The 26,331-nt window shown below is 42.6% G+C and overlaps 10 protein-coding genes across 10 annotated transcripts; 6 read left to right on the top strand and 4 right to left on the bottom strand.

The window, feature by feature from the left end:
• The first annotated feature begins 681 nt into the window (after window positions 1-681).
• On the top strand, window positions 682-1,238 carry LOC131259621 (NPC intracellular cholesterol transporter 2-like). Its single transcript, XM_058261160.1, has 2 exons — window positions 682-787; window positions 853-1,238. The coding sequence occupies exons 1-2, from the start codon at window positions 721-723 to the stop codon at window positions 1,236-1,238; spliced, it is 453 nt and encodes a 150-aa protein (XP_058117143.1). The 5' UTR covers window positions 682-720.
• A 1,312-nt stretch (window positions 1,239-2,550) lies between these two features.
• LOC131259356 (NPC intracellular cholesterol transporter 2-like) lies at window positions 2,551-3,083 on the top strand. The gene is made up of 2 exons (XM_058260829.1): window positions 2,551-2,614; window positions 2,698-3,083. The coding sequence occupies exons 1-2, from the start codon at window positions 2,551-2,553 to the stop codon at window positions 3,081-3,083; spliced, it is 450 nt and encodes a 149-aa protein (XP_058116812.1).
• Window positions 3,084-3,323: 240 nt separating this feature from the next.
• On the top strand, window positions 3,324-3,843 carry LOC131259575 (mite group 2 allergen Lep d 2-like). Its single transcript, XM_058261091.1, has 2 exons — window positions 3,324-3,393; window positions 3,467-3,843. The coding sequence occupies exons 1-2, from the start codon at window positions 3,324-3,326 to the stop codon at window positions 3,841-3,843; spliced, it is 447 nt and encodes a 148-aa protein (XP_058117074.1).
• A 2,312-nt stretch (window positions 3,844-6,155) lies between these two features.
• Window positions 6,156-6,704, top strand: LOC131262175 (uncharacterized). The gene is made up of 2 exons (XM_058264122.1): window positions 6,156-6,342; window positions 6,424-6,704. The coding sequence occupies exons 1-2, from the start codon at window positions 6,156-6,158 to the stop codon at window positions 6,702-6,704; spliced, it is 468 nt and encodes a 155-aa protein (XP_058120105.1).
• Window positions 6,705-9,325: 2,621 nt separating this feature from the next.
• LOC131262166 (NPC intracellular cholesterol transporter 2-like) lies at window positions 9,326-9,861 on the top strand. The gene is made up of 2 exons (XM_058264109.1): window positions 9,326-9,503; window positions 9,581-9,861. The coding sequence occupies exons 1-2, from the start codon at window positions 9,326-9,328 to the stop codon at window positions 9,859-9,861; spliced, it is 459 nt and encodes a 152-aa protein (XP_058120092.1).
• Window positions 9,862-9,901: 40 nt separating this feature from the next.
• LOC131258613 (NPC intracellular cholesterol transporter 2-like) lies at window positions 9,902-10,469 on the bottom strand. Its single transcript, XM_058259965.1, has 2 exons — window positions 10,386-10,469; window positions 9,902-10,323 (listed from the first exon to the last, which is right to left on the bottom strand). The coding sequence occupies exons 1-2, from the start codon at window positions 10,459-10,461 to the stop codon at window positions 9,944-9,946; spliced, it is 456 nt and encodes a 151-aa protein (XP_058115948.1). The 5' UTR covers window positions 10,462-10,469; the 3' UTR covers window positions 9,902-9,943.
• A 1,286-nt stretch (window positions 10,470-11,755) lies between these two features.
• Window positions 11,756-13,431, bottom strand: LOC131262158 (NPC intracellular cholesterol transporter 2). Its single transcript, XM_058264096.1, has 4 exons — window positions 13,281-13,431; window positions 12,358-12,465; window positions 11,905-12,074; window positions 11,756-11,839 (listed from the first exon to the last, which is right to left on the bottom strand). Exons 1-4 carry the CDS (start codon window positions 13,429-13,431, stop codon window positions 11,756-11,758), a joined length of 513 nt encoding a protein of 170 aa, XP_058120079.1.
• A 573-nt stretch (window positions 13,432-14,004) lies between these two features.
• On the top strand, window positions 14,005-14,723 carry LOC131262152 (uncharacterized). Its single transcript, XM_058264084.1, has 2 exons — window positions 14,005-14,082; window positions 14,180-14,723. Exons 1-2 carry the CDS (start codon window positions 14,005-14,007, stop codon window positions 14,654-14,656), a joined length of 555 nt encoding a protein of 184 aa, XP_058120067.1. The 3' UTR covers window positions 14,657-14,723.
• Window positions 14,724-21,345: 6,622 nt separating this feature from the next.
• LOC131262143 (uncharacterized) lies at window positions 21,346-22,100 on the bottom strand. Its single transcript, XM_058264071.1, has 3 exons — window positions 21,855-22,100; window positions 21,470-21,784; window positions 21,346-21,351 (listed from the first exon to the last, which is right to left on the bottom strand). Exons 1-3 carry the CDS (start codon window positions 22,098-22,100, stop codon window positions 21,346-21,348), a joined length of 567 nt encoding a protein of 188 aa, XP_058120054.1.
• A 572-nt stretch (window positions 22,101-22,672) lies between these two features.
• Window positions 22,673-25,248, bottom strand: LOC131258618 (ecdysteroid-regulated 16 kDa protein). Its single transcript, XM_058259969.1, has 4 exons — window positions 25,064-25,248; window positions 23,389-23,560; window positions 23,161-23,277; window positions 22,673-23,086 (listed from the first exon to the last, which is right to left on the bottom strand). Exons 2-4 carry the CDS (start codon window positions 23,480-23,482, stop codon window positions 22,800-22,802), a joined length of 498 nt encoding a protein of 165 aa, XP_058115952.1. The 5' UTR covers window positions 23,483-23,560; window positions 25,064-25,248; the 3' UTR covers window positions 22,673-22,799.
• Between the last annotated feature and the right edge of the window lie 1,083 nt (window positions 25,249-26,331).

The following is a 26,331-nucleotide window of genomic DNA, read 5'->3' as shown; positions in this document are numbered from 1 at the left end:
AAGCACCAATTATCAAAATCGTGCCTTGAGGCAGTTTGAACAATCCACTTGCATTGAGGACGTAATCGAAGTTGATGCCGTTCGTTGATGGGCAGGACGCGGGGGTAGTGAACAACAACGTAACAAAAAGAAATCAAGTGCAGTTTGATAATGCAGTAAGCTAACGGTATTGTTGCGGTCGATTGCCGAAGATTAAGTCACGGAGTCGTCCGTGAAGGGAAGTTTAAACTTCGACCACCAACCTTCAGGCGAATGACGGCCAAACTTGAATACTGTTGCCGAGGTTCGGGTGTGGCGGATTAATGGCAACGCGCTCAAGATAAGATAAGATAGTTGTTTAGATATGGTGACGCATATATTAAGGCAGTGCTTCTCAAATTATTCGGAGTTTCAAAATTTCACAACTTCACGAAAGTATTATGTATGATTTCATTTTATTTCCATACTATTGTAGTTCGATTTAAAATTGTATATTTAACGATAAAAAAATTCCTTTTGCGGGATTATCCGAAGTTGAGTATGAACATTATATCGTTATGTAATCAATTTCAACGAATGTCAGGTAGAGAAGCCCTGCCTTAATATTGGGTAACAACCATTAAAAATACGTTTGGGTAACACGGATTTCGTTCAGTCGGGTTCTGTTTTTCTGAGGCGTAAGGTTCGAGCGCTGGTGGAAGCCTTTCATTTTGTGCAAAACAAACTTCATAAATCCCAAAAATGGTCAAATCGATGTTAGTTGCACTCTTTCTGCCGGCGCTGGTTTATGGAGTCGCTGTAAGACCATGTAAGTTGGCCATCTTATTGCATTACATTTTGGGATGTCCTAATTCGAACGACTTTCTTCCACAGGTCCTAACGGAGCTCCTGTGCCGCAGGAAGTGCGAGTAGTCGGATGCACCGTGGAACCCTGCATCGTACAGATCGGTGGCGTGGTCGATATGGACCTAGATTTCATTGCACCTCGGGCTTCTAATACCATGCGTGCCACACTGGACATTTTTCTCGGTGATTTCCGCGTACCATATGACCTTCCGGTGGCGCAGCAAAACGCGTGCAACTTCCTAGAAGCCGGTAGCTGCCCGGTGGCGCAGGGCGAGTTCATCAACTACCATCTTAGCACGCCAGCTGTGGCCCCGTTCGCCGGCATCACGGTCGATCTGCAGCTTCAGCTGAGTGACGATAATGGCCAGCCGTTGATTTGCTACCGGTCGTCGGCAACCATCATTGCCGCTTGAATGGATTGAGCTGCAAAATGAAATGACATGAAAATAAATTAGCATTCCTATGCTTGTTGAGGTTATCAACATCATTGATTGTGTTATCATGTTGAAGGTGTTTGCTTGACGGTTTCAAAATTCAAACTATCTGGACATTGAGTGAAACATGTCAGTGAAGTGAAACAAAATTGAGTGGTGCGACATTTTATCAGACAACAGATTCGCAAGTATTTCTTTTATAATTATGATTCTAAGAAAGTTAAATAAGTTTTATTATTTTTTTCTAAATGAATGCCTCAATTCTGAGCTTTAAAAATCCAGTTTTGTTGACAGATAAAATCGGATACGAACCAGCTGATAAAATCAAACGACTTTGACTTTATCGTGCGATAAAATCGGACGACCGATTTTATCTGTCAAATCCCTTAAAATATCGTCCTTTAAAATCTATCTGTCGTCAGGGCACTGACACCAGTCTTAGATAACGTGTTGATAAAAAGCGTCAATTCGAGTTCACAGAGCAAACAAGATGTCTCGTGGTTTATTAGTGATTTAATTTCATGTTTTGAGTACACATGTCCTCTGTTTTCCCGAAAATAACCTGTGTTTATAATATCGTTAAATCGCACACTTAATAAATAATGCATCCTTGTACAATTAGTTAGTTTTATTATTCGATTAGTTGATAAGTATTATTGTTCGTGGATCTATTTGGCGAACGGATATACGCAGTTTTGGATCGATCTTCGTCAATTCAAGGCCGCGGTTAGTAAAAATAGCGCCAGTACAGTGTAGTCATTCTGGTCCCCGTTATTTATTTTCTTAATATGCTTTTATTCTTTTTGAATTGTGCTGCACCTTTTTGTGGGGCATATCCCGTTGTTGGCTGATCTACGGCTTTGTTTAGGTGAATGTTAGAAAAACAATAATGGATCTAACGGTGGGAGATAGCAATAATTTCATTGTAGTGGTGTGATGATTTTACATTTTGAAAAGCATGCAAGTCAGCTCCCCTTGCAGGTGCGGTTTGTCATTGTTTTCATTCAAAAGCAGCAGGTTTATCCCTCCTGCTCATGGATCAAACTATGACGCGAATGGGCGAGCTACGGGATCAAGCACGCGTATTCGTATCAGAAATCGATTTGATGGTTTCTGGGAGCGATTATGAAACGTGAAGTTTGGACGATATTATAAGATAAGATAAAGTTGTTGCACTGTGTCATAATAAATAACCACACCTAAGCCACCCAAACGGTACAGTGTACATTCCTCTACAAGTGCTATTGGTGGCCACAGTTGAAACCAACATCGAACCTCCTGTCCTCGCAAAATGAAGTACCTTCTTCTCGTTGCTTGTCTGCCGGCGCTCGCTCTCGGGCTGGCAGTAAGGCCGTGTAAGTTCCGGGTGGCATACGTTCGGCCCGCCGAGCTCCGGATGTGATCGACCATTTTGTTTTTCCGTTCTCCCCCACACTAGGCCCGAACGGTGCGCCAATTCCACAGGATGTGCGCGTTATCGGATGCACGGCGGAACCGTGTGTGATCCCGATCGGCGGAATGGTCGACATGGACTGTGATTTCATTTCGCCCCGTGCCACCAACACGGTGACCGCGAGTCTTGAGATTTTCCTCGGTGACTTCCGCGTGCCGTACGAGCTTCCGGCGGCGCAGCAGAACGCGTGCAACTTCTTCGAGGCCGGTAGCTGCCCGGTGGCTCAGGGGGAGTTCATCAATTACCACCTGAACACACCGGCAGCGGCCCCGTTCGCCGGCATCACCGTCGATCTGCGGCTGGAACTGACCGACGACAACGGCGTGCCGCTGTTCTGCTTCCTTTCGTCCGCTCAGATTGTGGCAGTTTAATCTGATCACGGGTGCGTCACGTATCAGGCGTGTTTGGGACAAACTGCAATAAACAGTGGGCCGCGTAGGGCCGAAAACACCAAAAATTATATTGTTGTTTTTTTTCGCGTGGCTTATCTTATCCTGATCGGGGATCAATGGCGTTAAAAATGGGTACTTATCACCTGCAGCCGCATCCCAAAACGTCCCAGTAGAGTGTGGAAAGTAGCAAGCAGCGCACCGTTCGTGAAGGTTTCTAAAATGATGAAGCAAGTTGCAGCACTTGTGCTCGTGTTTTCGGCCGTTGCCCAGGGCCTGCAGGTTCTTCAGTGTAAGAGCAGCCTCTCATCTCAGACCGATTGTTGTACGATGAACGAGAATAATTTTCCTCCCCAACTCCCAAGGCTCCGACAACCGCCCCGGACCGCAGGAGGTTATCATCCCGGGCTGCAGCAACCTTCCGTGCCAGGTGCCTAATCGGTCGGACTTCAACTTCAGCGTTCGCTTCGCGCCTACCTTCCCGACCAGTTCGCTGACGGTAGATGTGCGCGCCTCGCTGCTCGGGCTGTTCCTGCCGTACGAGGTTCCGGAAAACTTGCGCAATGGGTGCAACAACATTGACACGTCGTGTCCGTTGACGGCTGGCCAGAGTGTTACTCTTACCGGCAACGCACCCGTTGAAGCGCCTCTGACGGGCGTTACCGTCACGATGGAATTCGAAATTGTTGGCGACGGCGGTCAGGTGGCAGTCTGCTTTGCCGCCACGGTTACTATTCTGTAATCTACCATGAAATGAAAATAAAAGATGGAAACTGAAAAAAATTAGTTCAAATAAAGCGAACTGAAATTGATGTCATTGTATTACCTACTCCTATTTCATATATGTATGGAAAACACCCACACTGGAGAGATTTGGTATAAACGAGCCGTATTTGAAAAAAAAAAAATTGATTTATAAAACAATTGTTATTATTTATGTAGAAACTTGTTCCATTGTTGTTAGGGTAGTATTAAGGTTGATTTGCATGGGCTTTCAATTTACCAATTATTTCATCTTCAATAAATAAGAAGATTTACAATACGGCCTGGCCGTCCAAATATATGTAAAAAATAAATAAATGAAAAGATCGATCAAAGCTAGTAGCTACTTGCCACTTGCTACTTGCTAGGTCCTGATTACCACGGTGTAGGAACAGGTGGGGGTGGGGTCGGAAGCGGGGTGCTTGGGAAACTTTTCACTTAGTTCCAATTTTGCTTGCACTTTTGATGGAATCTTACAAACAATCGCTTTTTACAATGGATTTGTTTTTTGGTTGGAACGATATTTATCTTAAACGAACTTAACATCTTCAAAAAACCCCATACGCCCCACTTCGTTCAAGAAAGTTTGTTGAAGAGCTTTCACTATGACAAGCTTTTTGAAAATAAATGTCATGTGGTGATATAGGAGTCCAAATCGAGACTTTAAAGTAATTTATTGAGGGTATTACAATTGGGAGGACGGTAACGATACAAACTGTCAGATTTCTCGACGCGGTCCAGTACAACAGGTAAACAACACCTTTGAAAAAATTGAAAAAATGGCTAGCCGCGTCGTTTCGTTTCCGCGCATCGTCTCGACACGTAGGTGGCGTGGTTTTGGATCGTCGAGACGGCCAGCCATTCTTTCGCTTTTTTCAAAGTGTTGTTTACCTTTTGTATGGGACAGCGTCGAGAAGTGTGTCGTTTGCGTCCTCCCAATTGTAATACCCTCATATATTTCCAAAAGATACATCGAAGGATGAACTTCTTCTACGGCAGCGTAACGACCATCTTGGGTCATGCTATGCCCGTTAAGGGCTTATTAGACTTTTTTACCTTTGCGTATGTGCCCAGTCAACTCTCTCATACAAAGGAAGGTCCAGCCTCGTTTGGGATTCGGATCCATGCCATCGAGGGAGTATATCTGCGCTCGTGGACCGATTTTCTAACCACCTTAACCGCTTGGCGCTGACATCCAAAATGTCAATTCCTTTGCGAAAACGACCTGTTTATCCACATAGCGGGTGATGGACAATTTGATCTTGTCGTAAAACGAATAAAGTTTTGCACTAATATATGCTACACTAGTTGGAAAAATCGATCCTGAGGAAAGGTTGATCTATGAGTTATTCGTTGTTCCACGATGACTGCAATGGCTACCATTTTTTATAGCTACCTGGATAAAATGAGTCTAAAATGTTGTCTCAATAAACTTAAATATATAATCAAACATAAAATCTATAGTTAAATGTAAGTGTTTGCAATTACTTAGCTTTGTTTTTACTAAAACCGTTGGCCTTACAGAATGTATGAACTAATTTCAACAATACTGATTCTACTAAAAATGCTTGGCAGTCAAAATGTTGAGAAATCGTTAATTGCACTGTACTAATTTGTTCTTCAGAGCCGCAGATACACTACACATTTTGTACTCTTGTAACGCCTTTAAGTAGGCAACGTTGTGGTTCCAATCAACTAATAACCTGTCGTGATAAATAAAAAACATAAACCCTCTTGTGGACGAAACAAAGAGATTCGTGAATGAATTACTCACCCATCGGTGAGAACTTTGGCATCATAAGAGGCTATCATGAGCAGCATAGGAGCCTTCGATAAGCCGTCTGTAGTAACGTAACCTCTTGTCGGGCGATTTGATAACTTGACTGTATTTTAATGTTTGTCATTCAGGCAGCTACAGCAGCTGAGAAACGTGAATGCCGTCATAGTAGCTTATCGTATCGATTGTGCAGTGGGCCGCTTTGATCGGGCAGATCCGCGGAAGGGTCAGGTGTTCAGATAAAACAAGTAGTAACGTATCGTCGCTACCGGTAAAGGATGGACGATCTCCTTTGCACGATAACTGGGCCACAACGTCTTGCAGGTGTCCCGAACACCTGCACTTCGTTCGGATAAGATTAGTTTACTCGTCCAAGGTGATTTGCACTGCTCGCTAGTATAAAAACATGCGTACCCGATCACTAGGACAGTCAAGTACATCGCGGCATCGAGTTGAACTGAGCATCTCGCGCACTCGCTAAAAACCACCCCAGCGTCATCTCAAAACTCATAAAGATGTACCGTTTTGCTGTTCTGCTCGTTGCCGCCCTGGCCTGCGGTAGCCTGACCGAGGCCCTGACGACCAACCCTTGCACAAACGGTGCACCGCAACCGTCCCGTGTGACGATCACCGGATGCACGGAAATGCCCTGCGATTTGATTCGTGGCAGCGATGTGTCGATGGAGCTGGACTTCGTAGCACGTAAGTTAATCTGCCTGGCCTGAAGAATAGCACTGGTGTTGACGAACTAATTTATTCTGTTTCTTTCTGACTTGTTACTAGCGTTCTCTGCGGCGACTCTGCGGTACACCGTGGTCGCAACTGCCCTTGGAATCACTGCCCCCTACGAGCTGCCTGCGGATCGCTCCAACGTATGCGACTGGTTGTCGGGATCTTCCTGCCCGATCAGCCAGGGTGAGGATATTACCAGCACTCTGAGCATGCCCATTCTGCCGATCTACCCGCTAGTCTCACTCGTAATCCAGGTTGGCGTTGAGGATCCGAGCAACACCGAGAACAGGTTTACGTGCTTCGCTATTAATGCACGTGTGGTAGTTGCTTAAATCAGTCGTGATAAGTATTGTAGAGAAAAAAATATCAATTAAGTGCAAAAATATAGTCTTTCAAGTTACCAGTTAACGACATTTCTATTTGAGTGCACTATGACATAACATAATAATCATCAAAAATTTTAAATTGATCTATTTTGAATATTTATGTAACTATTTTCCGGATCTTCTACCATGCCATCACAATTTTGTTGTGTACCAAAGACCCAGTAACTGAAGCATTCGGATTTTGAATTTCATCAGGCAAGCAGTTATGAAAAGAGCATTTTGACAGTGTTTTCAAGCTGGCATCAGCAAAACTACGGAAGCAAATGCATTTTTTGGGTGTATCACAAATGGTTTATTACCATCTTCTTCTTCTTCTTCTTCTTGGCGTAACGACCTCTTTGTCATGCCTGCCCGTTAAGGGCTTACGAGACTTGCTTCCCTGTTTTACGTGGATAGTCAGTCCTCTCGTACAGGGGAGGGTCCGGTCTCGGTTGGGATTCGACCCCACCCCGTCGAGGTGGTGAGCCCCGGCGCTCATGGGCCGATTTTCTAACCGGCGCTACCGCTCGGCTGTCGCGGACCCCCCATTACCATCATTGGAGATTAAAAATACTATACACTACGCAAGATACGCCCGAAATGTATGCAATCGGTCTTACTTTGGGTTTGTAGCGATGAATTGGTTGGGCAGGGTGTTAGCTACCTTTACGAAGCTATTTTGCGGTATCAACTAACACAATAAGACTGGCATAAAATAAATTGCTACTATTCTCGCGCCTACCCCATCAAATTGGTTATATTTTTATAGAATAGATCGTGCAAGTTTGGTAAAATTAGTTGATTGCACAAAATAACGGCCACTTGTTTGTTAACATTGTGCCTTCATCATATCTCTGATCGAAAGATCGGGGTTGGCAGTAACGCCCCTCAATACGTTGCTGCCTAGCTGAATTTAATTTTCCCTAGCTGATTTTCCACAGGTTAGTTCGCTTTGAAGGTTTTGAGCACCTGACAAACTGGTGTATACGTCTAAAACAATTATAGTTTTAATAAGACGCTTGGTTTTGATCTTATCTAAAGTGCGTTTAATTTAAACTGTGACAAAGGAATTCAAACAAAATTGACGTTTAAAAGCTGTGAGGTAACGTACCAGATTCGAAGCTAATTTTTAATTATTTCCAGGTATTTATACAACTACCACAGTGCATTTTTTAAAAGTCTAATTAAATATATCAAAGTCAACAAATCCGGCTTAGATCAATGTCATCATCGCTTTAGATCAATGTAAAAACGACGTGTGCTTGGCAGCGGCGTCACACAATGGCCCACAGTCCAGTCTTTATTTTTGACATGTCAAAAAACCAATTTCCAAAATCCCTCTCTGATGTGAAAGAAGGATAGTTTAATGAAAAATCTGAAGAATATTATCTATTTCAATGCTCAATTTTGAAGGATGTGGTTTTTGAAAAACGATAAACATGAGGTATTCTTTCAAATATTTGCTTAGTTTGATAATGTAAAATTTGAGAGAGTTTTAAAATATTTTTCACTCATGTTTTACATAATTTAGAGTTCTTAGGTGCATGGAGCAAGTAATCAGGTCATATCGACTAAAATTCCTACTAAAACCATAGGTTAGTTAGCCGTATTTTATGAATATCGACAAATTTTATGAATATCGAATCTTGTGCTTTCAAAAACCTATTTTAATCTAACACAACCCTAAACTGTGTGAAAAATTCGGACGACCGCACCGCCCCTTTGGCTGAGCCACTGTGTGGCAGCTAGGATAGGTGAATACCGTTAACATTGTAACTCTTATTATATCGGGTATACAACTCCAACTGCTACAGATAAAATTTTAAAAAATTACATTGAACAGACAACTTACTTTTATATGAGAATTGTACCAAACATCTCTCACTATTATATTACTATATCTATCATTATCAATGTATTCAACATTCATAGTACAAGATTTTCGTTAGTTCATTCTACCCTTAAGATGAGTTTCTCTCATATCCCTTGGCAACGGAAGCCCCAAACCCCAAGATTGCCCAATGCATAGCCAGCGCTAACGAAGTTAATGTGTTATCACACGTTACCTCGGGGAAACCAGATAGCCAGATTGGTCTACCAAGCACTCGATGAGGGGTTGAAAATCTTTTCTTATTAGCCGAGCAAAAAAAAGAGAGTTTAAATAAAAACGCTCACCCTCCCAGGGTGGTTCGAATTTTGCAACCTGCTGCTCTCAAGTGGCCACCTGTTCGGTTGATTATCGTTAGCTTATCGCGGCTAGAGTCAACCCGACACGGAATCCATCCCGGAGAGGGTGAGAATGATGAGAGAACAAAAAAACCAATTGGTGTATTTATTGATGCATTACGGTGAAGTGACCTATCGGACGATCGGTGTAGAATCGGTTTCCGATACATAGCACATATGGTCCCCGAATTGGCACTATTTACATAATATTCGGGGCCTGATAGAAGGCCAACGCGTCATTACGTGAAAGCCGTATAAAAAGGGGTGGTCGCATTTGACCCTATCATTCGTGTCAGCGCAGTTGCAGTGAGTAGAGAAGCTTCCCAATCGTTTTCCGGAACACACACACACACACAAACACCATGATTCGTGCCATCGCGATCCTGATTGCCCTTGTGCCTGCCGTGGTGTACGGAAACGTTGGCCGAGTGTGCACTGGAGGTCGTCCTCAGGCGGTCGCGAATATCATTGGCTGCACTGCCCCGCCATGTGATCTGGTTCGCGGACAGGATGTCATCGCGTACATCGACTTCACCACCGGTAAGTAGCCGTGTTAATGGTGACTGTTAGTGGTATTCAGTTAAACATTGTTCACCAACACTTTTACTCCGTTTCAGATCGTGCTGTTCAGAGCATGACTACGATTCCGACGGCGACGGCCTTAGGCATCACCGCTCCCTACCCGCTGCCGGCCGAATTCGCCCAAACGTGCAACTGGCTCGAGGGTTCCAGCTGCCCGCTGAGCGCCAACGAGGACGTTACCTACCGACTGACCATCCCGGTGCTGTCGATCTATCCGCTCGTCAGTCTGAGCATCGAGATCGACATCGTCGATCAGGACAATGAATCCGTGGCTTGCTTCGTTGTTGATGCCCAGGTCGTTCCTGCGGGCTTGTAAAATAAATGAACCTCTGTGTACCATCTAGTAGTTCGTGCGTTTGCCTCCGTCTAAGACTTTATTCCTTCACACATCCCCCAAGCTAGACCACATTCGCCGGTACTTGGAAACACACTACGGGCGCTCCGTTTTGGTCGAGTAGCTGCAGCTCAACTGTAAGGCTCAGCGACGGGTAGCTGGCCAACACGGGTAGACGCAGCTCGTAGGTGACATCTTCGTCGCGCGACACCGGACACTGGCCACCGACCAGCCATTCACACGCGTTCTGCCGATCCACTGGCAGCACGAACGGGACGGTCACTCCTCCCGGCAAGCTGGCACGCACCTGAGGCTTAAGGGCGGTTAGCTGCTGGGTTGCAGTAAAATCCACCAGCACGCTGGCATCCTGACCCTTCGGGAGGTCGCAAGGGGTTGCCTTGCATCCAGCTACATTCACCGAGGATGGCAGAGGACCAACCGAGCCTAAAGGGACGGTGTGAACATGTTGCCTAATACACTTCGGTGAATCACAGTTTACTACTTACACTTTTGCACCTCGACCACATCGGCCAGAGCCAGGGCGGGAATACTAATGATCAGCAATCCTAGAAGTAGTTTCATTTTCGATGCAGCTGTTGAACTACGGAAGTTTCACTTCGCGAGGCTCTTAAATATTGGGCTCGTGCGGACAGTTTGAGCGAACTCAAGAGGATACAGCTGTTCAGTTTCAAGTTTGATTTGTGATAAGGTGGTGAGAAATCGAAAACTAGTTCAGTCAAGTGGATACCAGAGTAGTCGAAGGCGTTGAACTTGTAGTTGAGGAAGTTATCCTCATAGTATTGATTCATTCGTCGTTGAGTTTCACTTCTTGACCACTTTAAAAATAGACAATGTATCAATCCTTCACTTGTTGAAGTTATGCTTTTTATTTTTTTCTTATTTGTTTTGATTATAAGAAAAATTTACTATAAATTTTTAAATATTTCACTATTCAAATTGCCTTAAAAACACACAAAGTTATTGTGATTTGTTTTGTTTTTACCATTTATACTAGCTTAAAGAATCAAATCTGTAGATTTCTGTTAGTGGCGTGAATAAATAAGTTACCTTACTTAAACGTAGACTGATCTTGTATTTTATACTTGGTAAGCTGGTTTGTTTGTAAGCTGGTTTGGACAACATTTGCCGCAAAATAGAAGTTTGAACGACGAACATGTACATATTTTATGTTTGCAGCCCGATGCCACTCGGTTACAGTAAATATTTTATTGCAGTTCAAATCGTTATGTACTCGCGCCTGAATGTATGCTCTGTTTGGGATTTGATTTTGCACTTCGATCCGCATAATAGTAACTAATAGTATGGATTTAAATCTGTTTACTATGCATGGAAAAACACTGAAATTCCAATAGCTATCCAAAATAATAGATTACTACTTTATATTTATATTTGAAACAGTTTTATTCACCTCTTCATTTGTATCACATTTTCCTCGAACCCTTTTCTGCCCTAGAAAAAAATACTAACTTAAATAAACTGTATTTAAGTATTTATTCATATCCACTTTTACGTAAGACTTATTGCCTTCTGTGCATTACTTTTTATTTCTAAACAAATAACTTGAGGCATTACTTGTTACTCAATATTCCGTTACCGTTTTTTATTTAAGATTAATTCCATAATCTCCTGGAGCTTATGCTTAACATTTTAAAAATACAATCATAAATTCTTTGAGCATATTTTAACAACTGTGATGAGAATTTCAGATTATAGCATTATACTAGGTGTACTCATTTTATTTTTTGTAAAAATCTCATTTGTTTTAACAAGTTACGTTAGTGTACAGAAGTTGCCAGCAGAAATCAATTTAAAAAACGACTAGTATTTAAAATGCTTGATCTTCATAATTTCACACTCAAACGACACCAACTGGAACCTGATAACAGAGCAACATGTCCCCGCGGCTGTTTCGAAGCTCCCAGCGCAGCTTGCCGTGTATCTGTGCGGAGGGAAGTAAGGATTAGGTTCTCTATAGGCTGAACACGTGGCACACCAAAGACTTACCGGCGGAAGGTTCGGATTGACGTAAATATTGGCAGAAAATAGCAGCCCATTTGCGCCCTGACGCGGACAGACGCTCCCATCGCAGGTGGTCGGGGTGATGGAGGCCTGCGTCTTCACCCCGTTCAAGATAAAGTTTACATCGTGCTTGAGAACACTGTCCGTGGAGGCACCTGGTTGATGGTGCGGAAGGTGGAAAAGTAATAAAAATAAAGAATCAAACTACGATACTACAAATATTTGGTTTATAATTTAGTGCAGTCGTTGATGGCTGCAGCCCGTTTCTTTTTTGTTTGCCAGTATTACAGCTCTTTGAGCACCACTTCAGATTAAGGTATAGCTACGACCTTTGGGGCTACACATTCCTTCTAGCAGCTGACACAGATAGTGTTCGTCGGTAATAAACGATAAATGTAGGACATCTTCTTTAATCATAGATTGACGGCACTTGCTTACCGTGAGCGTTAAATTCTGCATTTACTGCAACATTAGTTCCACGCTGCATCAAGCACGGTGCGGCAGTGCAACCGGATAAGCTGATGGAAATCACGTCGTACTGGGTTCCTGTAGATGTATCAAAAAAAAACATATTTTAAGTATCAACACGGCTGAACTATTTTTCTGGCATGTTAGTGATTCAACTAATTTTACATATATCGTTCGAACTCGAGGAACTGCGTAATTATTGATTTACTATGTATGTCAGTTGCCATTTACGCCGTCTTATTAAAATGTACTTTGTACTTGAATGGTGAAACCTAATTTAGAATCAAACAGACATGTGCGTTGAATGCAAACAATAATCAATCAAACAGCATAGGGTGGTTGTCTAGTAATTGTGCTATCATCATGTCAAATTCGTTGATAGATGCCTGAGAAAAGAAAAGCCCTTCCTAGTATCAACACCGTAGAAAGATAAACATGCGATATTAAAACATTGAAAATCAATGTTTCTTTTGGAGTATCTCATGGCTCTATCCACAAAGTAATAAAAATATTTGCTTAGCAATTTACAATTCCCAATTAAAAACAGCAAAATATTTTTTGATATCATTGGCGTTTTGTGTCCACGTTCATATTCAAATCAAACAATTTAACCAACGATTAACCAAATAAGGGGCTTACAAGAAATAAAAATCCCAATTCCATTAACAAATAAAAAACAACCGCCAGAAGCCAAGATATACTGAACGAAACCACTGTTCGAATTACTTGAACCGTATTTCCCGATTATGATTATCGAACGGTTATCAGTCTTCCGATAACATTTTCCAGTTATGGATTTTGACAGCGGGAAACCCCCAAAAAGCGTGTCACCGTTCACATTTGACTCTGGTCACTGTGTTCAGTATGTTCGAGAGCAGGAAGGGATGGCTTACCGCAGTCTTCAAAGACGATGGAGTTGCTGACGGAAGGTGGGTGCTTGAACCGCCACCAATATCGGTTCCACCGGTGCAAAATTCCAGCTTCGACCGAAACCAGCAGGGTCGACATTACGCAAAGCACTGCCAACAACACTGTCCACTTCATTTGTTTTGAAAAGCTTTGATGTTCTTTGGGTTGGTAAATTCCGGGAACGAAGAGGGTTTGCAAAACTCGTTACGATTGGTATTCGGGAAAAGGCAAAAACGGCACTTGCTACACTTGGGGACGTTACTGCACGACTGACAGCTGGTCAGTCTACACTGGAGACGAGTGGTTCGGCATTATTTCACCCCCCTTTGGTGAGCTCGTTTGATCCATGTCGAATCGCTGATAACAATCGATTTAAACCGTCCTTCGTCAGGTGAACGAGGTTGGCGAGGCGACCAATTGTTTTTCATCGAGATTAAGAACTGATTTGGTGTGGTATATTTTATATCGTTCAAATGTATTGAGAGTGTGTATATTTGTCGTGCTATTTGTGTGCAAAACATCATCACTACACGAATCGTTGATTTGCGTGATTTGTGGAACATTGGACGCACGAGATGATGTTTTCGGATAGGTTAAGTACATGGTTGTTTTACGTAACATGTTGTCTTTCTGATTATCTTCTAGTACATAAAGCCGTTGAGCGGAAGGCAGAATCGCAATTCAACTCAAGTAGGTGAGCCTTTTAATATGGAAACGGTTCCTTGGAGAGTAATCCTGCTTGTCATCGCCTTTGTTGTCCTAGGTCATGGAGTGCGCGCGGAGCAGGTGAGTGATGTGATTATTCCGAGGTACCTCGTTGGCATCGGATCGGTTTCACACGAGGATCGAGAAACGAGATGACCGAATATGTCTTGTTCGACAGGAGTACGAGATGACCATCGAGAAGCTGGAGCGAATGAATGACAACGGTGAGTACTTCACGTACAACTACACGTACGACAAGTTGACGGAGATGAAGTACAGCGTCTCCGCCAACGTGCACCAGCATAAGGAGCTGGACAGTAGCTTCTCGGTGAAGGCGCTGATGGCCCGAGCCGATCTAGCCGAGGGCAGCGAGTTCGAGGTGATGCTGGACCTTCAAAAACCGCTCTGCGAGTGGATGACTACGATCTACAAGACGTACTTCTACGAGGAGCTGGAGAAGGTGAGCAACTTTCCGCACTACGACACGTGCCCACTTCCCCCGGCCGAGTACTGGGTGAAGGAGTACGTGTTCGACTACGAGCCGTACAAGGATATGATGTCCGAAGGCCGCTGGAAGGTTGAGATGATGCTGTTGAAAGGAGACGTCGTTTGTTCGGGAATTTTGATGATCAACACCGTCAAACTGAAGACATAGGAAGGACGACGCTAGGATCGGATGATGGCGTTTGTATAATTGGCTTTCAATAAATGTATTTCTTTGTTGCATGTTGTAGTACAAATATCTGATCATAATTTATTCAATCAAAACATATTTTGGAAGTTCAATTAATACGTATAATTAGTTTAAATCCTCACGAGATTAGGAAGAGAAAATTGTATTCCAAAACATACACATTTTCTTTGACACACCATATTGAAACATTCTATTAAGGTGCACAAGGAGCAGAAGATAAATTAGTATAATTTAGATCCACTCGGGAAACTTGATGATTGGAAAAATGATTTTGAAAACCAGTTCAAAAATATCATATTAGTTGTTTTACGTGAACTACGCTCTCCGAAATTATAGTTTCATTTCTTTCTAAAAACAACAACAAATTTCTACTAAGCAAATTATGTCCCTCATAAAACAAGTCAAAAGCAGCAGACATGCGTAATGAGCACCCAAATTTTGTTGTATTTAAACTATTGGTTGTTACTCTGAATGTTGAACAGAATGTTTTACCAGTTAATGGTCACCTCTCTCAGACGTATTCTTTACTTATCTTCACGTACATCGCACCTCGAGCCGCTATTTCTCCCGTCTCGCTGTTGCGCAGTTCAGTGCTAGCACGCCAGAAGCCTTCCGGAACCACCACCGGTATGACCGAAGAGTCGATGAACAAGTCCTTCACCCAGTATTCACCCTTAGGGAACGGACACAGCCCTTCCTCGGGCACAAACGGTAGGTTGGTGTTGTTGAGGAACATATACTGATATTCCCGGTAGTAGGAGTTGATGAACTCACAGAAAGGGCGTGATGCCAGCTTCATCGGGTACGTATCGTACTGGTTGTTACCTTGCGCACTTCGGGAAAAACTCACGCCGTACTGTGGAAGATTGGTAGCTTTTTGTGGGGTCAACCAGACTTTCGATTCCCATTTTCAGACTATTACCTCATACTTGTCACTGAGATCGATCAGCAAACTCCCGGTCCCGTTCAGCACAGATAGGCTACGATTGTACTTGCGCACACGCAGTTTCTCCACATTGAAGACATCGGACCCGTTGATGTGCTCCCATCGATCGAAGTCCGCAATCACCTTTAAAAGCCCATCACTCGGCTGCAGACTGAGGCAGGCAATAGCGATCGCGGTCGGAAATAAGAGAGACCACATCATCTTGAGGTAACCTGAAGTGAACTGAAACGAATGGCAAACTATAAAACAGTTAATGTGTTATTGATTAACTGTTTTATAGTTTACCATTCGTTCGTGAAACTGAGGGGCGTAATACCGCAGTCCTTGTTGAATACAGTTAGAGGAAGTATGATAACACATCAAAACATGGCCTATACTTTCGTGATCGTTCATTTAAATTGGACAATTTTGTTGAACCTTGGATAAAATGTAGATGATATTTGCCTAGTGCGTCAAACAACAATTGCAACAACAATCAATCAATGATATAATCAATAACAACACAGTGCTATAATTGTTTGTCCAAAGAATAAGCAAGAACACTGAAAAATTTATAATGAATTCGACACACATTTTAAACAGTCGTTAGGAATACTTTGACTTTGATTTTCAAGATATACTTGCATCATTATAACAACATATTGCCCATTATTTATTGTTAGACTGAATTGTTTGCTGCATAGTAATTAAGATCAGGAATTTGCCTTTTAAAGGTACGGTAAGCAAATCGTAATTTGCCTTTTAAAGGTACGGTAAGCAAATCGTAATCGGTAGCGTATTCAAGAATGAAAAAAAGTTGTGGCTTTCGTGCTCAATCAATACATGGTGTAATCTTTGTGACAGGTTGGAAACAATTGACGCCAAAAGGCTAACAAACGAACCAGTAATTCATTCATTGATGCTTTATTCGAATATATATTTCAATTCTTTAGTTTTTTGCGCAGTTTTTGTATTTCTTAGGGGTTGACGTTTTTACTTTTACTCACAGGCGTCCAATTTTCGAATTGTTAAATGACATCCAGAATACGGTGGGCCCAAGTATCAATGACACACGAGTAACCAGAGTAGTTCACGATTCCACTAGCAATTACACTATGTTTACCGTGTCTATAATGTTTGCTATTTAAGTACTATATAGGACCACATGGATGACTATCAAGTCTACAGTCAGTGCTATCATCATTAAACTCCTCCACGAAGAACGCTTTTCGTGCATACTATTAAAGATAGCTCTAGAGAGAACGTACCAAATCTATAAGGATAAATTACTCCCAAAATTCCAACGGTTAAATTCTGTTTAGGCAATCCCAAAAGACAGTGTATGACATGGTTTGGCTTAGTAATTCCACCAGTATCGGTAGAATTTAGAATAGGGATGCCACTGTGAGGGGTTTTCGATGGAACCTCGTCATGTCAAACCAGTCCAGTGGTTATTGCTAGCGGCTACTTAGGTACATATGTCACTACACACAAGACTTCAGTTGATTTCAGTTATGATTTATTGCTTATGAGTTTTTGCTTGGGAGTATGTATTTCAAATTTAAATTCATTCAATTTACAATCTTCGCCTTATAAATTGGAGTGGCACTGAGTTATGGTAAAATTATGGTAAACATTCATTAGTTCCAAAGGTTAAACAAGCTCTTTCGTCAACTTCGCATAAAACGAACCGGTTGCAATGACTTCACCCGTGGCCAATTCACGCAGCACGGGCGTGACCCGCCAGACTCCTTCGGGAACGACCAAAGGAATTACGGACGAGTCGACGGCCAGATCCTTCACCCAGTAGTCACCCTTCGGAAACGGGCACAACCCTTCCGCGGGGACGTACGGCAGGTTAGTGTGGTTGAGGAACATGAACTGATACTCGTGGTAGTATGTTCGGATAAACTCACAAAACGGCCGCGCTGCTAGTTTCATCGGGTACTCATTGTACTGGTTGTTGCCCTGGGCACTTCTAGCAAAGTTGAAACCATACTGTAAATCAGAACGAGAAACTTGTTTGATTCACTGTAGAAAGCATAAGAAATCGTTTCCTAACACGAGCACCTCGTAGTTGTCATCCAGATCGATAAGCAGCTTGCCTGTACCGTTGAGGACGGACAGGGTGCGATTGAACTTGCGAACTCGCACCGCGTCCATGCTGAACACACTCGTACCGTTGAACAGTTCCCATCGGTCGAAGACGATTATCACCTTGAGCAGTCCTATGCTGGGCTCAAGGATGCACAGTAACAGGATCGATGTCATCGAACTCTGCACGACGTAACGCATGGTGTATAGGCTTCTGATTTGCAACTTGACTGTTCATGCGTCGGATGAAGGTTTCTTTTTATGGGTTCTTTTTCTGTTGTTCCATTCGGTGCTTCGATTGCATGCGAACAAACCGTTAACTGATTGAATCGAATAGTGGTATTAATCTTGAACAAGAAGAAATTATTGTGTAGCTTCCTGGTAAGATAAGATATTACACTGTTATTCATGAATCATACAACTGACTTTGTGCACACAGCAACTATGCGATTCGAATTCATACGGTGATTGATGATTTTTTTTACAGGTACTGACTTTGTCACAGATGAGATTTGCATCATTTCCCTATTCTATAATGTGATAGGAGATGACAATTTTTGGCCGTGTGCTCAAGGAAGAGTGGCTACGCGATTTTTTCCTTTTGATAATAGTGTCATTTACTGAATCCAAGGAAATGAGAACTGGCTAATATTTTCCGTGGAGATCACTTTCATACCAACGTTACGCTAGACATGTATGTAGTAAATATATTTAGGGAATTCTTGTATGCACATTTGGGGGTTAAGAGATGGGATGCATCGTCATCAACACAAGTTTAATATGTGGACTTATCGATATATGTAATACAAAAGAGATTTTTAAACAAAATGATGATTCCTAGAAATCTTTCTACAATCTTTTCATCGCGTTACAGTTTATTTGCCATATTTTTTCATCACAATTCAAGTCCACCAGGCGCCTCCATCGCTTAAACAATTTCTTTGCTCAGCCGAACGTACATGGACCCGCGGGCAAGAAGCTCCCCGGTTTTAGTATCCGTAAGGTCGGTAGTACAACGCCAGACACCCTCCGGTACCACCACGGGAATGACCGACGAGTCGATGAACGCATCCTTCGCCCAGTAGACACCCTTCGGGAACGGACACAAACCTTCGGGTGGTACGTGTGGCAAGTTAGTGTACTTCAGAAACAGATGCTGATACTCCCGGTAGTACACTTTAACAAAGTCGCAGAACGGTTTCGCCGCCAGCTTCATCGGGTATGCGTTAAACTGGTTGTTTCCTTGAGCACTTCGGGCAAAATCTATCCCATACTTCGGCGTTAGGAGAAAAATCAGTTAAAATATCTCACTCCTGGACGCAAGGGACTACATACTTACCGCGTATCTGTTGTCCAAGTCAACCAGCAACAGTGCGGTACCGTTCATGACCGAGAGTGTGCGATTGTATTTGCGTATCCGAAACTTTTCCATGTTGAAGAAGGCCGACCCGTTGTAGACCTCCCATCGGTCAAAGTCGAGAATGACTCGGAGCATACCATCACTTGGGCCTATGATTAACAGCCCAAGAATCGCTGCCGCCCCGAACGTGATAGAGTGCATGGTTGTTCGAGAACTGCACGGAATGCTTTTAAGCTTGCAACTAAACGAATGAAGCACAATGTGTCAATAAAATAGCAGTGCGTGACGATGTTTTCCCTTTTATATTGCCAATCTCATCGGTGAAGATTGTGGCTCAGATATTATCAAATTGAAATGAAACTGTAGAAAACATCACCATTTGTCTCATCAAGATAGCGAGTGATTGAATCCTCAATTCTTATTAATGTTATCAAGAGCTGACCTTGCAAAGTTGAACAAATAACTTTCTTTCATTACGTACTTTGTGGATCCAAAAATAATATTTAACAAATAGAAAAGATATAGAACTGTGTGAACACAATACTTTGTCAATAGATAATTGCATTCCCATGTATTGAAATGTTTTGTTACATTCAATTTCTCTCCTGGTGATGTGTAGAATCAATTATTTTGTTTTGTTCAAGAAGTCTCGTCGATTGATTTAGTTTTAATTTATAACTAGAATTGTATCATGCATTTCGGACCTTTTTTCGATTCTTCTACTTCTTCATGGTATAACGAGCGTTTTGGTGATGCCTACCCATTAAATTAGTTTCCCTTTGTTTCTTTTCTTTTTTTTTAGTGACGAATCACGATTGAACGGTGACTGTCTGCTTCTTTATTTTGAAAAATCAAATAAAATGTTGTTATCGAAGAAACAAAATTCAGCCCGTTGTTCAGGTCTCACGTGTCACTTTGACAAACACGTCTGCATGGGCTAGTGGTTCCGTGGCTTTTTCGTTGTGCAGGAAGATTCCTATTTTCCACAAACCAGGTTGGAAGTAATCGTTGGTGTACTTGGAGTCGAAAATCTTATTGTGAATGTAGTATTGCTGCGCTGGCACTGGACATATCCCTGCATCTGGAAGGTTGGACACATTCTTATAGAAGTGCCGATAGTCCCGGTAGGTCGTGTTCATGAAGACGCAAAATGTTTGCCGGGGAACTTTAAATGGTGACACGATGAACTGATTGTTTCCCAGCGGACTATACGACAGTTGGACGCTAAACTGTGAACAAACGTGCTTCGTTACTCAACCGGGCGCCAGTGTTGGGATAAGTGTCCTTACGGAAAAATTATCGTACAGATCGCAATACAGATCAAAGGTACCGTTAAATACGGTGATCGTACGGTTGTACTTTCGAATGCGCAAATTATCCGAATTCAATAGTTCTCTGCCAGCGTATTGTTCAAACCGTTCGTACATGACCGAGATCGTTTTTGGTTCACAGTACAGAATGAGAAGGGCCAGAAACAATGAACATGCAGTGAGCCTGTAGCACGATGTTAGCCACATGTTCAACACAGCTGAAGTGCTTGAAGGTGATCGCGACACTATGGAAATTTACTTCATGTCCGGGAAGGTGATGCGAAGTTCAGCTATATATGCAACAGTTATGCATGTATTATTCCCATCTCTAATCTTTAAAATGCATGTTCCGCCTTTATTGGTCGTGCGTAGTTGCCATTAACTATTTCCGTAGTTGTTTTTATATTTTTCGTGCAATGTATAGGGGTAGACCGGAGTACGAAATTGTCAATTTTTGAAATATTCCTTGTCACGTTATTTTTAAGGCATAGATATAATTCGTGATTGACTATACATTCTGCTAGTACCAAACAGGTGAACGGGGCATACATTTTAATAATTTTATTACATTTTCAGCCTGTTGCCATAATTTTAGTACAAAGCGTGAAATATCTACATTACATAATGAATTATGCAACAGATAGAGGAGATTTGTGATAAAAGGTTCGTTTTCAATAAAAACTATTTATGAAATTGGTAGTGACATTTTTTTAACCATAATCTAGAATATTCGCACTAAAAAACTTAATTTGATGATGTATTTCTTTTCATCAAAGTATTGTTATACCAAGTCTGTTGGTCGAAATGTTTTTCCTTTCCTTTGTTTTGTATAACGCATTTATTCAGGTTTAGCTTCAATAAAGTTAATGGTGCGTTGGTGGAATAGAATAGTTTCTTTTTATTTATTTTTAAAAGTCACAGCTTGAATGAAAACCATGTTCTTAAGGTTAATAGTGTTTTGTTAAAGCTATGGTTGTAAAATCAAACAATGAATTGCTTGCGAAAACGTTCACAGATTTGCGAACAGAAACACAAATAGTCAGCGATAATATTACTCTGTGCTATGCTTCATCGTTCCGACTTACTTGAATGTAAGACACCAAAGTGGTGGCAGGCTCTTCGGATTGGCCTCTGAAAAACATCAGTTCAATTTTCCACAGACCCGGTGTGAAATAGTCATTGATGTACTTATTATCGAGCACCTTGTTTTTGATGTAATACTGTTTAGCTGGGATAGGGCACGTACCCGCATCGGGTAGATTGCTTATATGCCTATAGTGCTCTCGATAGTCCCGGTAGGTTGTATTTCCGAATTGGCACATTTTTTGCAGCGGCAATTTAAAGGGTGACACGATGAACTGATTATTTCCCAACGGGCTGTATGACATCCGAACTGAGAACTGGTCACAAGAGAAACATATTTATGTTATCAAGAGTCGTTTTCGAAAGGAATTTAGAGATCAAACTTACAGAATAATTGTCGTACATATCCCGAAGAATTTCCAATGTACCGTTAAACACTGTAGTCGTCCGATTGTACTTCCGAATGCGCATATTTCTTGCATCGATTAAATCGTATTCACCAATTTGTTCAAATCGTTCATACTTAACATTGACTGTCACCGGGTTGCTGTAAACAAGGTAACCGACCAAAGCAATCGTGGTAAGAATCCAAGCTCTTAATGTTGGACCACTATTTGATGCAGCTCGCCACATGTTGTTCTACGGACTTTTGATCAATGACTGTACACAGCGCACCAGAAACAACTCTCTTGTAATGTTTTTGTACAGTAAGGTCTACAACAGATGCTCCTATGTAGATGGTAGACAAGGGTTTTTTTCCCCCGTGTCACGTAATAATCATTTAACATACATTAGACTCCCGATGACTCGCATCCATTTGATGGTATGTAACGTTCTATGCGAAATATTTTTATATGTTTATCATTGTATGAAACAGAATCTCATCTTATCGTATTCATCTTATAGGAAAAATAATGTAGGTTTGAGATTACCTCTTTCACTTTGGAAAAACTCTAAATATATTAAAGATTTGGATGGGACGTAGTTTGCCAACCCCTGAAGTTTCCTTCCACTTGTATGGTCATCGTCGACTGCTGTTTAAAATTATCTAATTTGATTGCGTGTTTGTATGGCATTTCCTTCCATATTTAGATTATTGTTATGTTATAAAACGAAATAGGTTGCATCACAGCTCCACTTGCATAAATCTGCACCAATGGTGCTGATTGTCATCACGTTTAGACAGACAAAAAACACGAGTTAAATTGGCTGTAAAATTTGTCAATTATTTATCAGTGCATCTTCGTCGCAGAGATATTAATAAAACTAAAACCCTGGCTAGCACATCACATTGGCAACAAACATCTTTCCACCAGTACCCGGTTCACGATCTTACACAATCTTGGCCGGAACCTCGAAGCAGGTAATCGACCGACCACCCTTCGCCTGCAGCTCCCAGTGGATGGTCATGCTCGGGATCTTGGGATAGATTTCCAGCACGTCGAAACTTCGCTTGTACGTCACCGGGACACCGGCCTTCAGCGGGCAACCGAGCTTTGTTTCGCCATCTTCGGCGAACAGGAACGGGCAGGCGCTGGTACCGTCGACACCGATGAACGGCAGCGGAAGGCCCACGATCTTCGCAAACACGGTCGTATCGAGGCTCTTGATATCCTCCGCTACGGGTAGCACAAGAATGAATGAGTTTCCAGCATCATTTGATGTTACCGTAAATACGTGTAAGTGCACTTACTCGGAGTAAACTTCTGGTTGATGCTAACGGCGGTACGGCGTTTCAACTTGCACGGACCAACTTCACAGTTGCTTATGTCGACCGTGTTTTCCTCGATCGGCACCAACGTGCGTGTCGCTGAAAAAGTTTAGCGAAAAAAAAAGCAATCAAAACACGAGCGCAATCGAAAGACTTCGTCGATCGGGCAAGCGACGAACGCGCACGCCTAAATGTAGGCAACACACTTACATCCGCATGACTCAACAACGGTTCCGTGAGCGATGCCGTACAAACTGCAACCAACGACGACGACGACGAGCAGGGCAAGGTTTGAGGAAAACATCTTGATAATTGCGCTGGAGGAACGAGGTTTACACTTCGTTGGTAGTGGTTTGATACGTCACTGATCGTGGGATACAATCTGCGGGAAGAAAACAATTGAATTCAGTTGGCTAATAGTTTTCATTGGTTCGTTAACGTGAGGAAATACAATGATGAGGAGATCGGGAAGGAAAAAGGTACCGGATGATATCTCGCGCTCATACCATGCTCTACATCCTTCCCTATGGTGGCAGCTATTGAGGGCGCAATTAGCAGCAACTGCTTGAACGTCATCTTTCTACGACGACCCACACATTGGAAGGGTGGTCAATCAACTAGCCCTTAATCGATGCACATCGTGGAGTTCGCCATGCATTTTCCCTCGACCCCATGGGTCGTTAAAAACAGGTTATTTTCCCCCTGCCGTTGCAAAACCAGTATAATAAAATTGCAACAGCAATCGTAAAATACGAACTGCGTACCAATTTTCTAGCAGAAGGCTTGAAGTTCACTTTCCGATCGGAATTATTAGTGAAGCGATTGATTTATTTTTCGTAGCACATGTGCATGTGCATACTGTGTACTACTTGGGATTGGCAGGCGTGTTCAGCTTCAGGAAAGCTTATCGCGAGATGGCATTTAACATTTCCATAATAATTTATTCAACGAGTAAGTTGACTGTAGCTTCTCACAGCCTCCTATGTGTAAAACCGGTAGAACTGGATTATGGTAAAAACAGTTAGTTTAATTTCACTCTCAAAGTGTTATAACGAAGATGATGCAACTAAGATGTAATTTTTGTACTTTGAAAAGGAATTATTTTCAATATACGAAAATATTGGATAAAAATTGAATAAAATTACAATATATCGTGTGTGTTGATCATAGTTCACGAATACAAATTTAGGTCTACAAGTGCTTATTCTTATCTATCGTTTTAAGGAGGAAAAAGGGCATGCGGTATCCCTAACATAATTTTATATTTGCAATTGCATGTAAGTACATATAGGCTGGATAGTTTCTGAGCAAACGTATCTGTTGGTTTTAAAGCTGACCTCGCATACCTAAGTTGGAAAAGCTATGATGAAGAAACCGTCTTAAAGCCATTTGTGAGTTGAAATTGAATGTTGGGCTTAGTTAGGAAAATATCTCTTTGTTTCATTCAATACTAGGTAAAAGTTCAGAATACTAATTGTATAGTAGCCTTTTATCTGTATGTCTCGTCTGTACAAATACTTGACCTTTTCACGAGATTTTTACTTTCGCCTGTGGTTTACCAAACCACTGATACTCAATGGCACTCGCTAGCCCACCCAATTTGCATGGTCAGCATGGATGGTACAGAAGAGTTCGTTCTTTTCGCTACGTGCCCCCAATTGGAGGATGACATAACAGCTTCACAAACGATGCTGACAAATGCGACCTCAAGCACATTTACACATTTCAGCGAGACGATTACACAGCCTCAACGACAGCAGCTAAGAAGCAGAAAATTACCGCATACTGACGCTGTTTGTCGGGACGGCAAAACGGCTGCCTCAGCAGTCGGTGTCAGCGCAAACAAACAACCGCAAAGCACCACCGGTTGTTGAGGGTCACTTACATTTTCACGAGATGTTGTTTTCTGTCGCTTTTTCACTTTCACGCCTAAATCGGGGACGTTTACGTTCGCAACAACGGCACAAGCACGCACGCACACAGACAATAAATTGCACAGTTAACGTGGGGTAGTTCCAGTTCCAGCGAGAAGCTCTCCAAAGTTTTCCGAGCGAAATTCAGGACTCTCCTCACCGGTGCGACGTTCGAACGCGAATGATCGTGCAGGTGGTGTTAGAATCGCGTTTTTATCGCTTATATATGTTCCCACCAGCATCTCCTTCCGGGAAGGAGGAGGCATCCAGGAAGGGTGAGTGGGGAAGAATGCGGATCGGTTCTACACGCACTCGGCCGACGTGGTCGAGCGTCGTACGTGAGCGGAACGCTGATCTTGACCGTCTGGAAGTATGATTTCTGTAACACGACGGGTGGTGTTAGTAATCGGTAAATTTAATGAGTTTACACGGTTTTTGCTTCTCCGGTGCAGTTTATTTTGTTGCCATCAGAATCCACGCGAACTTAAACTCGATCGTCTTACGGTTGCACCGTGCAGGCGAGTATCATGTTGGAAGGCAGCCGGATTAGAAGATTTATCGGATGCACCGTGGGGTGCAGTGGATCCCGACCGTCGTACGAGAGGTCCCAGTGCCGGAACTTCACCATCCCGGAAGGATGACGTGCACGAAAAACTAATTTCCATCGGCCACCCGTGACGGCTGGAGATTGGAAATTAGGAAACTCATTCACGGTGCGTCTTGATTTATATTTAGCATCATCCTTGAAGAGATTACGTTTATCGCCGGTCGACGATCTCGAACCGACCGATCGTGGACCGAGACGTGGAAGGAAGACCGGATAACAGATTTTTGTTAGCTCATTTTGGACCTGTTTACAGTGTTGCTACGGTGATAGGGTGTCGGTACAAGGTGAGGCGGGTTTTAATTTATGCCAAGAACCACAGTAAACAAGATGGACCATTATTTGGTTGTTTCCCGAAATAGCGCTTGAAGGGAAGTTCGAGGGCACTATCCGTCTTCGGGTGTGGTAAATACATTAATAAAGCCACTGAAATCAAGCGTCCCCAACCAGCCTGGGATGGGTTCTTTTTGAAAATTGAGCATGCCAGAGAAAACTCCATACAAAAAAAACCAGCTCTCTCGGACTTAGCCGATTTTTGCGATGCCACCCTCGATGATTGCCGTGCGCAGATGCCGCGATAGTGGCGAAGACCCGTCGCTCGCGAACTTAGCCAAATTTTTCGATCCCACTCTCGAA

The sequence above is a fragment of the Anopheles coustani genome, chromosome 3 (assembly GCF_943734705.1).
Source record: "Anopheles coustani chromosome 3, idAnoCousDA_361_x.2, whole genome shotgun sequence".
NCBI classification, from domain to species: Eukaryota; Metazoa; Arthropoda; class Insecta; order Diptera; family Culicidae; genus Anopheles; species Anopheles coustani.
This window is presented reverse-complemented; position numbering and strand designations above follow the sequence as displayed.

Bases quoted from the DNA above. Each gene is read 5' to 3' on its own strand.
- LOC131259621 (XM_058261160.1), top strand. From the start codon at position 721: ATGGTCAAATCGATGTTAGTTGCACTCTTTCTGCCGGCGCTGGTTTAT. The intron at 788-852 runs GTAAGTTGGCCA...TTTCTTCCACAG, and splicing joins TGGAGTCGCTGTAAGACCAT to GTCCTAACGGAGCTCCTGTG.
- LOC131259356 (XM_058260829.1), top strand. From the start codon at position 2,551: ATGAAGTACCTTCTTCTCGTTGCTTGTCTGCCGGCGCTCGCTCTCGGG. The intron at 2,615-2,697 runs GTAAGTTCCGGG...CCCCCACACTAG, and splicing joins CGGGCTGGCAGTAAGGCCGT to GCCCGAACGGTGCGCCAATT.
- LOC131259575 (XM_058261091.1), top strand. From the start codon at position 3,324: ATGATGAAGCAAGTTGCAGCACTTGTGCTCGTGTTTTCGGCCGTTGCC. The intron at 3,394-3,466 runs GTAAGAGCAGCC...CCAACTCCCAAG, and splicing joins GGGCCTGCAGGTTCTTCAGT to GCTCCGACAACCGCCCCGGA.
- LOC131262175 (XM_058264122.1), top strand. From the start codon at position 6,156: ATGTACCGTTTTGCTGTTCTGCTCGTTGCCGCCCTGGCCTGCGGTAGC. The intron at 6,343-6,423 runs GTAAGTTAATCT...ACTTGTTACTAG, and splicing joins GGAGCTGGACTTCGTAGCAC to CGTTCTCTGCGGCGACTCTG.
- LOC131262166 (XM_058264109.1), top strand. From the start codon at position 9,326: ATGATTCGTGCCATCGCGATCCTGATTGCCCTTGTGCCTGCCGTGGTG. The intron at 9,504-9,580 runs GTAAGTAGCCGT...ACTCCGTTTCAG, and splicing joins GTACATCGACTTCACCACCG to ATCGTGCTGTTCAGAGCATG.
- LOC131258613 (XM_058259965.1), bottom strand. From the start codon at position 10,461: ATGAAACTACTTCTAGGATTGCTGATCATTAGTATTCCCGCCCTGGCT. The intron at 10,324-10,385 runs GTAAGTAGTAAA...CCGTCCCTTTAG, and splicing joins TGTGGTCGAGGTGCAAAAGT to GCTCGGTTGGTCCTCTGCCA.
- LOC131262158 (XM_058264096.1), bottom strand. From the start codon at position 13,431: ATGAAGTGGACAGTGTTGTTGGCAGTGCTTTGCGTAATGTCGACCCTG. The intron at 12,075-12,357 runs GTAAGCAAGTGC...ACCATCAACCAG, and splicing joins TGCAGAATTTAACGCTCACG to GTGCCTCCACGGACAGTGTT. The intron at 11,840-11,904 runs GTAAGTCTTTGG...CCCTCCGCACAG, and splicing joins TCAATCCGAACCTTCCGCCG to ATACACGGCAAGCTGCGCTG.
- LOC131262152 (XM_058264084.1), top strand. From the start codon at position 14,005: ATGGAAACGGTTCCTTGGAGAGTAATCCTGCTTGTCATCGCCTTTGTT. The intron at 14,083-14,179 runs GTGAGTGATGTG...CTTGTTCGACAG, and splicing joins ATGGAGTGCGCGCGGAGCAG to GAGTACGAGATGACCATCGA.
- LOC131262143 (XM_058264071.1), bottom strand. From the start codon at position 22,100: ATGTGGCGAGCTGCATCAAATAGTGGTCCAACATTAAGAGCTTGGATT. The intron at 21,785-21,854 runs GTAAGTTTGATC...TCTTGTGACCAG, and splicing joins ATATGTACGACAATTATTCT to TTCTCAGTTCGGATGTCATA.
- LOC131258618 (XM_058259969.1), bottom strand. From the start codon at position 23,482: ATGTTTTCCTCAAACCTTGCCCTGCTCGTCGTCGTCGTCGTTGGTTGC. The intron at 23,278-23,388 runs GTAAGTGTGTTG...AAACTTTTTCAG, and splicing joins CGTTGTTGAGTCATGCGGAT to CGACACGCACGTTGGTGCCG. The intron at 23,087-23,160 runs GTAAGTGCACTT...TGCTACCCGTAG, and splicing joins CAACCAGAAGTTTACTCCGA to CGGAGGATATCAAGAGCCTC.